Source organism: Acanthochromis polyacanthus, chromosome 15, assembly GCF_021347895.1.
Source record: "Acanthochromis polyacanthus isolate Apoly-LR-REF ecotype Palm Island chromosome 15, KAUST_Apoly_ChrSc, whole genome shotgun sequence".
In the NCBI taxonomy this organism is placed as follows: domain Eukaryota; kingdom Metazoa; phylum Chordata; class Actinopteri; family Pomacentridae; genus Acanthochromis; species Acanthochromis polyacanthus.
The window spans coordinates 12,011,339-12,025,463 of NC_067127.1; the positions used below are offsets into that span (position 1 = coordinate 12,011,339).

A 14,125-nucleotide genomic window follows, 5' to 3' on the forward strand; every position below is an offset into this window, starting at 1 on the left:
TTTTAAAATAAGAGACAGTGAGTCAAAATAATTTCCAACAGAGAAATAAGAGTAACGTTACAAATTTACCCAAAAAGTGTAATTATTAAGCTGAAACCTTACAATATTATGCACCTATGCAGTTTCAGTTTTCCTGACTATTTGACAATATTATTCATTGCACAAACTGACTTGACAAATTACTGCTGTGGTTGAGTGAGGTGGAGCTACTTTAAATAATTTCCTGTAATTTTTGGGTAGTTCAATCTATAACCGTGCATGTAGTTTTAAAAACTAATCTTATGCATTATATGTAACATCTTGATCTGTAAAGAAATTAGTAACTACTGTTGTTAAATGCATGTGGTAGAATACAAATATTAACTTTTGAGATTTATTGTATAAAATACAGTATGAAGTCTGTACTTATGCACAGTAGTAAAGTAAATGTACTTAGCTACATCCATCCTTTGAGGTATGAAAAGGGAAAAGTGCTCACTGTGTATGAAAACTGGCCCCAGTCTGTGTTACAGTACATTACAATTATATTAATTATTAATTACACATTACTGTAGCAATTTGCTATGTTTAAATGCAGCGGAACAGATTTAAACTACTGTATTTATTGCTTGGTCGCCACATCACATATTAAGCTCATTATAAGTCCTGTATATACAGTACTTATAGAGAAATAAGTATTGTATTATCTATAGAATAACTATAACTGTCAATCAAATGGAGGTTGTTCCATATGAAATGTCGTGATGTAGAGCATCTACAGCAGTAAAAATGGAAAAACTCAACCACAGTACTTAAATAAATGCTCAAAATTAAATAACACTTACATATTCAGTCTTGTAACTTCTTTCACACCAGAAATAAAATTATTCAAATTAATTTGAAATGCTTGATTTTATTAGATTGTTACACTATACTGGATTATATCATTTTTAAACAAAACATGTCTTTTCATTAACATATAAATATCACAACAGTAATATTTTTCTTGATGATTATAATTAAAATAGAGCAGAATTAAAATGTCCATTCTTTGGACAGGGTTTCATTCGTAAAATCTTGAGGAAATGATAAAATGGCATGAAGTCTTTCAGGGAATTTGGATTGATCTCAAAATCAATATCTTGTTGACTAAAGTCCTTCATTTTTCATCCAATTGTGGGCATTTTGACACTCATTCAGTTGTGTAGATAATGGAGACGGCTCAACTGCATCAACTCAGTGTTTAACCAATGACATCTTCCCAGATGACTCTATACTCTGTAACTGCTTAGGATTCGGGTTGGATATCTTGGCTTGTGAGGGCAGATCCAGCTCTGTGATGCTGTTTGAATTTGCCCTGAATGATGCTGCATAAAAGGGTCAGAGGAGAGCAGAGCTGAGAATCTAATCAAAGGAGAATACCATTACAGCAAATGAGAGATGGCAAGCGCATAAGACGTGGCAAGCAAACTGAAGTGGCTACTGCACTCCCCGACTGTGGTCATGAAGGGGATGGAAGAAGCACTTCTCCTTCCCATCCTCTTTTATGATCTTATTTTTAAGGCTGGTCTCGAACAAGTCAACAACTACCGGGGGGGCAAATAAAGCAACATCCCTGACTAAAGACGCATGAATGTGAGGAGTGTTCAAGAGAATGAGCCAATATTTCGCTCTGTTATGGCCACTTTCATTCAATGTGAAATTAATTCGGAAATGAGAATATGAGAATGACTTTTATGTGCAGTCAGGAGGAAATAGATTTGAAACAGCAATCATGTGGATAGAAAAAACCCTATAATAATCCATTATCTTGGGAAAAGGTGCTCCCGAGCCACCTGAAACAGCAAATGCAGTTAACTAGCAACCACCTGCTACGGAGAGCACAGCAAGTATTTATACTCTGCATCACAGTAGCCTAAGAGGTTGTTCCTCCGATTTACAGCTTCCATATTCATCTTCTCGCAGTCATGTGAGAGGCATGTATATGTGGTGTCCCAACATCAGTGGTCACAAATGGGTTTTACCCTGCATTAGAGGAACTATGTTTGACGGTCAGCTGTTGAGATTTACAGGAGCTGAGAGTCACGCATTCCTCACATCTCCAGTCTGTCACCTGCCCAAAACCACATTCAAGCAGCTGGGGTGAATCCTGAACAAACAGAGGTGCAGTCATGTGCTCAGGTGCGAACATGTCATGATGCAGACCATTGTTGGAAGGAGAATCATTTTTCCAGCAGCCATGTTTACTACGACCCACAGCATCACCAGAATCCAATTTTCCAGGCATGAGGATGGTATAATCATTTGGGGGAGACATGATGCATTACATCACCCAGTAGTACAGCCTGTGAACTCTCAATGAGCACTGACAGAACAGAAAAAAGGCTCCACACTTCAGATCATGCAGGAAAACTCTGTAACAATGGTCACCAGGATGCAGAAGGACACCGGTGTGCAGATTTCACTCTAGCGTGGCACTGTTACACCTTCTTTTTTTGGATGTCATTGTGAAAGAAAGCACTGACAAGAATATTGGTGATACAAAGACAGCAGTACAGATGGAGCTCTGCAGAGACAGCGAGTGAAAGAAGAGAAAGGAGCGAGAGAACAAGGAAAAAGACAGCAGAGAGAATGGAAGCATAGGAGAGGGATGGAGAAAAGGGAGGAGGGACAGCGCTTACCCCGGCGTGCCTGTTTTATCTTGGGGCTCAGCATGGTTACGGTTGCTGTGCTGCTCCCTCTCACAGAGACATGACTGCATCCCTCTGTTCACACACTATTACTCACACACACACAGACACACACACACTCCCAGAGCCTCTCGCTGCTGCCTCGCCCTGTTACTCCTCATCCTCCTCGAGCATCCCTCTCCTTGGCTCACAGCCTTGCACTTGGACTCGGTCTGATCTCACACTCACACACACTCGCAAGCACTTCACCGAACACTCTCCTCATCCCTTTCGTCTGACTCCCCCCTCTCTGTCCCACTGGCCCGGCGTGCTGTTGTTCTCACATACCTAGAGCCCTGCCCACTCTCTCTCTCTTTCTCTCTCTCTCCGTCTCTCATCTGTCTCTCTGCCTTCTGCTGCACACTCTCAGTATCAGTTTCTCACCATCTATAAATATGTCTGGCTGTGTGTCCTCTGTCTTGTCCCCCATTTCTTTATACCGGCTCCCCTCATCGCCACACGGTCTTCACAATCCCCTCCCAGCTGCTCATGGAAATTTGATTATGGACTCATCTGTACCTGCAGTACAACCTCAGATCAATACATTTGATTTGGCCGACACCGTTCTCACCACTAAATGTTTGATGCACAGCAAGTTGCCACGGCATTGTATTGTCTGTACCTGCAGCTAGACAATTAAGTTTGGGCAAATTTCATAATTTGTAGATGATTTTTTAGAAGTTAAACGCAGCAAAAACGACATCAAACTACAATGGTGGAGCGTGCAAATGTTGAGCACTATTCTGTTTGTAAAATCTTAAAATTTCATCAACTGCTCACCTGTTAATAGGATTTGTCAGCTGATTACAACTTGATAAGTTCTTCAAACCTGTGGTGACACTCACTAACTGTGGATTTCTCTGAGCATCTCAAAGTGAAGCTAATTGATACCTACAAAGCAAGAGAAGGCTATAAAAAGGAATCAAAGCACTTTCAGCTGGCAATTTCCACTGTCTGAAATTCCATTAAGACATGCCCGTCAAAGGGGACGGCAAGACAAGATCTGGAAAACCAGAACACCTTCAGAAAAAACTGTCTCCAGAACAAAAGCAAAACACAAATATGAATGCAAAGAACTTACAAGTTCTTTAGCTGAGACATGATGGGTGGTCGCTTGTTTACCCATGAAGCATTGATGCAAGACCAGGGCCTTCACGAAGAGTCATCGGAAGAAAGCCCTACCTACGATATTGTCATAAAAGGTAGCATCTATAGGCTAGTGGAGGAAACTTTGCGCAGATAAATGATCGAATTAGTTCTATTAAAAATCTGTAAATTCTGCAAATGCCACGGAGTCAGTCAAGAAATCTAAACTTAAAGGAAACCTTTACAACAGGACAATAACACAAACCAGATTTCAAATTCCATTATGTGCTACTCCAAGCTTTTGGAATGGCCTCACAGTCCCCTGACATGAACATCATTGAATATGTGTGGGCAGACTTTAAACATGTGCATGCAAGACAGACAAGAAGAATACAGCTCTGAAGTGATCTGCAAAGTAAAGTGCATGAAAATTCCTGAGCTGAAAATAAAAGGCTTTTTAGCTGGCTACAGAAAACGTGCAAAGAATAGTTACTGGTGTAACTATACTTTGCCTAGGTAGAATAGTTACCCTCGGGGAGAATTATACTATACTCGAGGGTTCCTCCTAAATGCTGTCTCAGTAGGATCCCAAAATTTTTGCCACCATCATGGCACAATTAGTATTTTTTCAATTAAAAAAATGTTACAGCACATTAACTTTTGACGAAAGGTCCATCTTAAATGTATTTTTGCTGTCGTGGTTTTACATTTTTTCTTAAAAAGAAAATCAATAAAATAGATAGTTAGCCTAAGGGTGTCTGGTCTTTTGCATACAGCTGTGTAATACACTGCAGCTGCTTAACATATGATAATTTGGAGGGACATGTGTTCAAAATAACACTGTGCTCCACTATTCTGACTCATTCTGGCTGAGATTTATAGACTGAGGGTAGATGCCACACCACTCAGTCACTCTGTAATCTGTCCGATAAAAGCCACAACACTCAGGGGTGCGATGTTCTTGTTCCTTCAGTCTGGTAGAGTTGCAGTGGATGTGATAAAGCAGATAAATGCCGCAGTTCAAGAGGCTGAATGGGAGGAAAATGCAGTACAGAGTCACTGCTGAAAGGGAGAGCTGACCATGGTTTCTCAGCTTATGCATAACAAGTAGTCAATTTCAAACAACACTGTAGATGGCCCTAATGAAGGTTTTATAAAAGAGTATCAGCATATTAGCAATAACATAAGTGTGGCAGTGTAACTTATGTTTTTGTAGAAACAGCTTATATCCTCACAGATAATACAGGGGTAAAACAGCCACATCTGGCAAAGACCAAAAAATCATAAAAATATGATGAAAAATGAGAATTAACATCATATGAGCGCTCACATAGTCAGTCAGTTTGACAATAAGCAACAAAATAAACCTTTACCTTGCTCCATACAGTGATCATCACAACAAAACAAATTAAAATCTGAGCTTTACCTGCCGGCTCCTTTGGTTTGTCACTGATCTGAGTAGTCCTGGATGGTTTCATGACACTGAAGCCGTCCGTACAGTGTGTCCTTCTCCACTGGGGCCATTTCTACATCCACAACACACACACAGACACACACACACAAGCACATTCAGGGTCAAAACAATGACAACAATGACATCTCAGTCCTCTACCTAATAGACAATCTGCACGAAACAAATCAAATGACATTCGCATACCCACAGAGAAGGAACTACTATAGTTGTCATCATTAATACAACTGACGTGTGTCTGAGGAATGCTGATGTGAACAGACTCTGATAGAAGGAAGGAAACAGAGACAGTCATGCGAGTGTTACTTGCCATGTCATCTCGGATGGGCAGACCAGACGACTCTCAGTCGCCAGACTCTCTGTGCAGCACAACACAGCATCCCATAGTCCCACGCAGATGTGATAGGTACTGCTTTACGGGGAATTAAAACACAGCTGCGATGCTCTCCTTCTGTCCTCTTCTTCTAAATTTTCAGTCTGTCTCTCACTCAGGAAGTACGCCGTCTTGATGGAGAAGTGAAAACTGCTGACTTCTGTGTGAACAATATTAGGAGTTTCTCCTTAAAAAGATTTTACTGTACATGTTCTTTTTGCTTAAAGTTCAGTGCCCTGCCTGCTGGTGCTTTGCCTATGTAAATCAAGAGGGAAGGTCACAAGCATTGAGTCTGTAATGCTCTTAAAAGCCTGTTTCTCTCGACTACACAGCGACATAAAACATAAAGATTAGTGTCGTTTTATATATAAATGACAGATGTGCTTTTATTACACGTATTTTTCTACAGCATAAAAAACATTATGGCACAAATGAGATATCATCTTGGAAATCGAAGGACACTGTGTCACCACAGACGAAATACATCAGCACACATCAATTACACAGGAAAATCGACAACTGGCAGTCAGCTGGATACACGAACACTGATTCAGGGACAGAGAAATACAGTAAAAGCACTCAGTCTCACAGGCTCACATGTTCTCAGCTTAATCACTCCATGTGCACAAAAGGCAGTACAGTAGACACTAAATTATATCACATGACGTAGCCACTCACAGAGTCCGGACACACCAGCCTGTGAGGGGTGTGGGGAACATCATCTATAATCTAGAAATATGGTCCTAAGGGACACATAGGAAATGAGTGTGTGTAATTGAAGGCATGAAAAGAGCATGTCCCATTAGTGAGAGCAGAGGAAGTGTCATGGCACAAATGACTGGGAGCAGGTCGGAGAGGTAATGACATAACGCTAGGAACAAAGTCTTTCAGTGCACCTGCTATTAACCATTAGCACAAGCTAATCACGGGACTTGCTAATGTTAAGAGCACATAAACTTTGATCTATAGTGTGTTTTACACCATGACAAACCTTTATTTAAAGGAAAAATAAAACTGACATTAAAAAGTATACAGATAAGTAAACGGGGTAAATTGAGGGTGCTCATGTTATTAGAGATGCTCTGTGCCAGAACAGTTTATGAAATATCCAGTATTTCACATAATACTATGTAAACCAGCAAGTGAATTAAAACACTGTTCTGTTATTCAGTGTGGTCTCTAAAAACTAGTAAACTCTTAGTGGTAGTTATCCTGCAAGCCACGTTGTCTGCTGGCGACTCTATGATCTATTTAATATTAAAATATAATATTAAGATGTAACAAAATTTAACTTTCAAGTACAAGATGTAATATGGCATTAGAGAAATACTGAATCTAAGGAGGACATTGTCACAAAATTGACTGCACACCAAAGGCTTTAAAGCAATAATAAATATTTGTAAATGAGAAATGATGAATCAGTCTTCTAAACAGCTGCACACAAGGTCTGTCTTAAATGTCTATGGCAGGTTTGTCCTCCCTGGTTTGTCCACTGCCCACCCGTCTCCGACCCTCCAGTAGAAACGACAGCACTAAAACCCAGCGTTGTCCGAGCGACCTCTGCCGCGCTGAGCTTTCACACTGTCTGAAGTAGGTGGTCGTTCCCGTGGCGATGGCTTCAAACTGCTCAGTCAGAAGCCACACCTCCCAGAGGAGTGTCAGTGCATTCATGATCATCATGACTACAACCCAGAACTCCTCGCCGAGCAATGTGAGCCACGACGACAAGCCGTAACTGCCCGCGGACATCTTGCTGTACAGGTAAGTCGTTGCTGTGGCGATGAAAAGAAGGTGTGCAGTCACCATGGAGAGGATGAAGAGGAGGAAGAGGCGGTGGTTACCCCGGCCGACGCAGCGGTTGAGGAAAAGGCAGTGATGGTCGTAGTCTTTTATGCACACTTCGCACAGCTTACAGTGTTTAGTGTAGTCAGGCTGAAACAACTGAGGAAAACAAACACAGAGCGGGAAAAAGAGCAACATGCTAGGAAGAAGTAATCCAGCACGAATCTTCAACTTTACATCATGCTTATTCAAAGTATTTCTTTCTCTATGGCATGAACAATAAACTGCTGCTGTGACATAAATCAGCGTGAATGTCTTACCTCACAATACGGACAGAACCTGTGAGGGCTCTGGTTGTTCTCCACCAGGTCAGCAATACAGGAGAACCGAGGATCTGCATCTGCTCTGTCCAGTTCCCCAGGGTCCTGAGTCAGAACCTTACAGAACAACCCGAGGAGTATGGAGAAGTGGACCAGTGACACCTGAGCCAAAGCACTGGTCGGCCACACACATTCACAAAGTTAAGGATGAGCCTGTGTAATTTTCATACAAAAAAAAAAAAGAGCATTTGTCTTACTGTGTATATCTGGGACCCACCTAAAGGAGCATTGGCCAGTTGAAAAGCTTGTGGAGTGTCTAAGATGCAAAGCATCCATTCACCAGGGAGTTTAAAAGTGCTTTGCAAATACCATTGCAATGTGCTCATTCAATGAAAAGTCAATTGCAAAGACAGTGAATTGGTGGTGGAAGAGAAAGGGCCAGGGTGGAAACAAAACTATTAGGATTCATCCTGTGGGGACCATGACTATTCACATGTACTTTAATGTAAATCCAGTAATCACTTTGGGATCACCATGACATACCATGTCACCATTATATTTGGGAAGCATCTTGAAAGAGCAAATAATTTCAGTACTAATTTTCAAAGCAATCATTTAGTTGATATATACTTCTCATAACCAAAGTGTTGGACGAACCAACAGACCAATCAACCAAGCAAAAAAGCCAGAAAATACAATAGACATGAATTGGCGTATGCCTTATGGACATATTAGTCTATTAGGGATTTGAAGGATATTAGGCATCATTTTTCCATAGAAGCAGAGCAGGGAATGGAACATTCCAGCTAGGAGGGTTCCCAAGTAGACGGGGTTAGGCAACCTAGAGGGACAACAGATACCGTTTTAACAGGGATAGAAAACAGACAGTAAAGTAATACAACAAAGTGATAAAAACTATATATGTACTTCAATTTGGGTCAAACCTTTGATATGTGGTCATGCGGTGGTACTGTGTGAAAATGCTTCTGGCCAGCCAGGGGAACAGCAAACCGCAGGTTAGCCCCCCGTAGCCTCCCAACATGGCTGCTATTAGCAGGATGGCAGCTCCACTCAGAGTCGGAAAAAACAGCGTCCAGTAGTACAAAACTGGTGACAAACAAGACGGTATACAAATGTCCCAATGCATATGAGTGCATTCAACATAAGAACACAAATGAAGCATTTCAGTGTCACAGATCTATCATTATCATCACCATTGTTATCAACATAATCATTATCCTTGTTGTTTATTGTAAATTAATAATGAAAACTGCACAGTGATATTTACCATGAGACTCTCTGGGCTTGTGGTGTATTGGCTCATTAATGTACCGACTCAGTAGTTTAGTGAGTTGCTGATGTCTGGAGAAAAATACAGCATAGTATTAATCAGCATCATGATCCCAGGAGAAAAATGTAACCTGGCAAGGCAAGCCTGCTGGATATTTTAAAGGCGCTACGGGGTGTTACTGTGCCATGCAGTACCCTGCTAGTCCGTGCTTTTCCAGATATTTCTAAAGAGAGCAGATTCACCTAAATGCTTTCCCCTGTTTGCTGAGATCCAGTGGCGTGAGGCCGCTGTGATTCTTCTGACGGAGCATCCTGCACCCGGTTCTCTGCAGCAGTGTCCAGCACACCTCCACTCCGCCCCTCTCTGCTGCGACGTGAAGCGCTGTCGCTCCCTGCTGGTCAACTGCATCCACAGCACACCTCTGGAACACAAACAGTGGGCTGAGGGTGGATGGCTGCTTAAAGATGATGCACATCCACTAAAAATTGCTCTGGCCGCTGTATCATAATAAACCATCTTGAAATTTAATTATTTATATTTCCATGTATGTGTATTTGTCCTAATATGGATTCATTTCTATTTTCCTGCGTGGCCTCTTACTCAAGTGCATAATTCTCTCATTTTACCATGAGATATTGTTATGCTTTCTCTCACAATCCTGCCCTGCTTCTGTTCCAATGCCCCCTGCTGGGGTGCAAATCTTCTGCCGTCCTCCTCAAAAGTGTTTGTCTGCACTCAGATATACTGCTGCTTGCATAAATGTCTTGTGCTTCAGTCTGAGTGAATTTCCTCGACTGCTTTCATGTGCTCTCAAACCCTCTGTTCCCAGATTTTTGTGCCCGTTCTCAAATCTTTGTTAAACAACCCTGTCAAAGTTCCCTAACCATTATGATACTAGATGTGATGTTGACAATGAAACTGTCACTGCCTCTTTGCAAATATGCCTCTGTCAATTAAATGTGAAGAAAGCAATAGCCCAGTAAAATAAAACACGGCCCTTGATTTGGGTGATCCATGTTGGCAAGTGATTGCCTTAACTCCCTCAAACCATGAGCAGCCATAAGGAACAATACAAAGAAACTAAGTGACCTAATTTTCTCCTCTAGTAATGCAATGCAATGTCAATGTGTCATGTGGCTACGATCATACATAGCTATTATGTACAAAATACCTTCACTAATAAAAAATATTAACTCCAAAAGACCTACAAGAAAACAAATGAGCAGAATAAGCCCTGTATGGCTGGAGTGAACTATTTTGTTTAAAAGTAAGGGCCTGATAGGGACACTGAAAGAAGTAAAGGAAGAACATTTGCAAGGAGGCAGGGATGATGCCATTGGCCAGAGTCACATCTGACACTCTGTTGATTGGAGAATTTTGACAGGGCTGTTTCTAAAATATCTGAGAGAGCGAGCACAAATCTGAGAACAGAAGTCTGGCTAGTGCACAGAAGCAGTCTGATAGCACAGGCCATTTGTGCAAGCAAACGTATATCTGAGTGTAAACAGGTTTAAGCAGCAGCAGAGCAGATTGCATCTGTGCGTGGGCTATTTGAGAGAGTGGATAGGGTTTTCAGGGGAAAACATTACAAAATCTGAATGCTCAATAAAGCATTTGGGACTCTGGGATCTGGTTACATGAATCGATCCTGCTGGATTCAACTGTTTGAGTGATCCACCCTAATAGTAATATATACATTTCTGAAAATATAACTAAATACAATTGAGCAGCACCACAGACTACAAGCCACTTTTACATTTCTATAAAGAACCTTCCAAGTAACTGAGAAACACTCAAAAAAAAATCTTAAACCAAGACATGTGTCACTTATTTTTGACTTATTAGAGCATTAAGGCATCAGGAAGCCTTATTATACATGCAGCAGAAAACAAACATTATGTCTTAAAGGATCAAGTTTCTAAAAAACAACTTGTCCAGGTTAGTTCAGTTCAGCCCTGCTTCGTTTTACCAAATAACTTCAGTATTTCAGCTGTAAGCTATTTGTATTGTGATATTATGTACAGTTATTTAGTCATCTTATTTTATTATTGAAGACTGCTCCTGGCAGTTTTACATGAGTGCTTATTGAGAGTGAGGCTTAGCAATACAGTAAATGTGTGGGCTGGAGACACAACGCAATGAGCAAAAGGTGACGACAAGTTCAGTAAAGTCACAGTACATTTTGCAGGTTGATTCTCATTCTGTGTAGCAGCAACAGCTACTGTTTTACATCATTTATCATCAAAATATTTAAAGAAAACCTTTAAAAAAATTATATCATACCCTTGCATATTACTGCTGGCCAACTAAAGCTTGTGATTGAGCGAGAAGTTAAAGACTAAGTCATACCTGGTCTCTGAGCAAATATCGAACCACTTCAGTGTTTCCTGTGGATGCAGCCAGATGAAGAGGCGTCACCTTGTACATGTCTGTGTCCGAGAACCGGAACATTCCTGTCTCCCACAAATAGTGCACTGCAACACTGAGAAAGATAACTACCAGTTAATAACACCAATAAAATTTTTTTAAAAAAGTCAGTGGTGTGATGTTTCCTTCACTTACATGCTTCCTCCAGTAACTGCATGATGCAGTGATGTTTTTCCCTGCAGGTCTATGAGCCGCAAATCAGCTCCATACTGCATCATTTGGTGTATGATGAAGATGTTCCCTTGCCTGGTGGGAGAACAAACTGTAATTAGGCAGGATCAAGTACAGAGAAAAGAGCACAGTGCTTGCATCATACCGTCACCTCTACAATCCAGGGACAGCCTAAATGTACATCTGCTGCTCACCTGCAGGCAAAATGAAAGGCTGTCTGTCCTGCATCACATGTCAGGTTCGGATCAGCTCCAGTACTGAGGAAAAGGTCGACAAGGGCGCGGTTGCCATGGAGGGCTGCGTAGTGGAGCGGGGTGAAGCCACCCCAGCCTGCAGGAACACAAACACATCACAGTCAGGCTTGAGAATGCTGATCTTCAAACTGATCTGCCCTCTCCGTGACAAACAATATAAAGCTGACACAAATGCACGCTCTGTCAGCCTGTTGATTGTAAAGGGGAAAAAACAACCCTCTGGAGTTGGGGTTAGGCTTCCTTCAGCACAATGTGACTTTGTGCTGTGTTGTCACAGGATCTGTCCATCTGTCCATCACAGGATCTGTGCCAGACCATGTCACAGAGGAGCTGCAGGGAGGTCAAGTTTCTCCTTGGCATTGAGACAAAATCACATCAGGAGACGCTGGAGAATGATCAAGTATGTAATAACGTGGTGCAAAATCGGAGCTGTGCACGCTGGGAAATGTCAACATGAGCCTGATGATATGAGAGTTCAGAAGACAGGTAATGCACGCACATAATACTTGTAATAAAGGCGTGCTATCTTTGTAAATAGTTCCTTGATTTAATGAGAAAATCAGGGAATGCCATCAGGGAGAAGCTAAACACAACAGGAAGAGGCCAGTTTAACAAATATGCATGAATAAAAGAGAAAACCAGACTCTGAGTTTGCACTGTTTTCTATTCTGTCTTACCTTTCTGCTTGAGGATTGATCGGTCATTCTGCACGAAGTGTATACACTGTTCAATATTTCCTCGCTGTATACAGTCAAATATGTCCCCACCGCTGCCGGAGCACATCGGATGCATTCTGACTGACGCACACGGGCGGATCTTCTACTGTTTCCACCGACAGAAAAGCGGAGAAGGAAACAAAATCAGCTGCTCGGGAAGCTACAACATCATAATGTAAAGTGAGCAGGGAGATCATCTGTCGCTGCAAAGTAACAGGGATCTTTCATTGTGCTAAACTGATTGAGGCAGACCACGCCCTGGACACATCATTGGGGGATGCAGGTCACATGACCGGTGACATCAGCGCGTCAAGAAAACACGTGGTGGCTATATTACAGCGACACTTTCAAAGAGAGGAAAATTAACTGTATAAAAAAGAACAAAATGTTTTGATCAAAGCAGAAAGCTAATCACACGTTATTTGCAAAGATAATTTTAAAAAATATTAAGAGATTTTGTTAAGGAAACACATAAGTGAAAAGTTTATAAAATGAGTTCAAGGATGAATGCACATTTTTTGTGATTATTCCTTTTATTTAATATCACAGTCTATAACACTTAAATAAGCCTTAAATGAACAAATTGCTGAAATTCTTATCATTTCTTTACAGTTTTGAAATTACAAATCAGAACCAAAAAGCCAATATAAAAATAGAAACCACAGAAAATGAATTACTGTACAAAGATTTTAATCATTAATTGAATTTACAGACAAGAAAACAACCTTGTGTTCTTCAAAAAACAAAACAAACAAAAAAAACAAACAAGCCCTAAACAATAACATAACAGACGTGATGTAGTCAAACAAACAAACAACAAAAACAAAAAACATCACATAGTCACATTTTAGAGCAGAAAAAATGTAATAATAATTTCTGGGAACTTCACTTTCTTCATAAACACTTCTCTCTGATCCGGTTTCATTCTTTGGTGTTCTATTTTGGTTTTTCAACAGCTCAGCAAAACTTTAAAATTGCATCATGCCTGAACATGAGAAGTGACTTTTTTTTGTTTTGTTTTGTTTTTAGCTCAGAGGGATAATGCAAGTAACGACTTGTGTTTAGCCAAAGCTCTGTCAAAGCACTTGATGCTATCAGCTGCAGGCAACAGTGAGCAGGACGGCAGAGGGAAGAAAATGGCTTGAAAATGAGTTATAATGCGCGATAGAACTGGATTTGACTTCAGAGATATGAGCTAACATCAGGTTCGTGGTCAACTTTTCCTATTAGACAAATGCAAAGTTTATTACTAATAGCTTTGTTGGTGACAATGGCCAAAGAAGAAAAACTGCCAGCTGAGTAAAGTCAGTGTTACACGAGAGCTTCTTCCTAAAGTGTCCCCTGTACAAACTAAAAATACTGATTAATCCGGTTTTAAAAGTGGGATTTCGTAACTCTGGCGTGTTTTTCTCTCAGTATCTGGCGACACATTTCTGCATCATTAATACTCACCAGATGGCGCCGTTTATCCATGTTAATTCTCATATCCCACAATGAGGGTAAACTGATTGAGCCTTAGTTACAAA

General features: G+C 40.9%; 2 protein-coding genes across 5 annotated transcripts in view; both read right to left on the reverse strand.

Moving 5' to 3' along the window:
• Nucleotides 1–5,737, reverse strand: part of arhgap22 (Rho GTPase activating protein 22) — a 14,761-nt gene extending 9,024 nt beyond the window's left edge. Inside the window, exons 1-2 of one of the 4 annotated variants that reach the window (XM_022205856.2) lie at nt 5,576–5,737; nt 5,221–5,320 (exon numbers count right to left, since the gene is read on the reverse strand). In XM_022205856.2, coding sequence (XP_022061548.2) covers nt 5,221–5,320; nt 5,576–5,578 — 103 coding nt within the window. In that variant the 5' untranslated portion in view covers nt 5,579–5,737. Of the gene's footprint in view, nt 1–2,660; nt 3,161–5,220; nt 5,321–5,575 lie in introns of those variants that run through there. The other 3 variants (XM_022205858.2, XM_022205857.2, XM_022205859.2) reach the window with 3 other exon arrangements.
• A 257-nt stretch (nt 5,738–5,994) lies between these two features.
• On the reverse strand, nt 5,995–12,868 carry si:ch211-223a10.1 (putative ZDHHC-type palmitoyltransferase 6). Its single transcript, XM_022205854.2, has 10 exons — nt 12,561–12,868; nt 11,824–11,959; nt 11,594–11,704; nt 11,381–11,513; nt 9,274–9,452; nt 9,029–9,102; nt 8,685–8,847; nt 8,499–8,581; nt 7,741–7,931; nt 5,995–7,579 (listed from the first exon to the last, which is right to left on the reverse strand). Exons 1-10 carry the CDS (start codon nt 12,673–12,675, stop codon nt 7,091–7,093), a joined length of 1,674 nt encoding a protein of 557 aa, XP_022061546.2. The 5' UTR covers nt 12,676–12,868; the 3' UTR covers nt 5,995–7,090.
• Nucleotides 12,869–14,125: the final 1,257 nt, after the last annotated feature.

What these genes read in the sequence shown, in the direction of transcription:
- si:ch211-223a10.1 (XM_022205854.2), bottom strand. Translation starts at nt 12,675, where the DNA reads ATGCATCCGATGTGCTCCGGCAGCGGTGGGGACATATTTGACTGTATA. An exon ending in ATCAATCCTCAAGCAGAAAG is followed by an intron (nt 11,960 to 12,560) that starts GTAAGACAGAAT and finishes GTGTTCCTGCAG; the next exon opens with GCTGGGGTGGCTTCACCCCG. An exon ending in CTATGGAAAAATGATGCCTA is followed by an intron (nt 7,932 to 8,498) that starts ATATCCTTCAAA and finishes AACTTTGTGAAT; the next exon opens with GTGTGTGGCCGACCAGTGCT.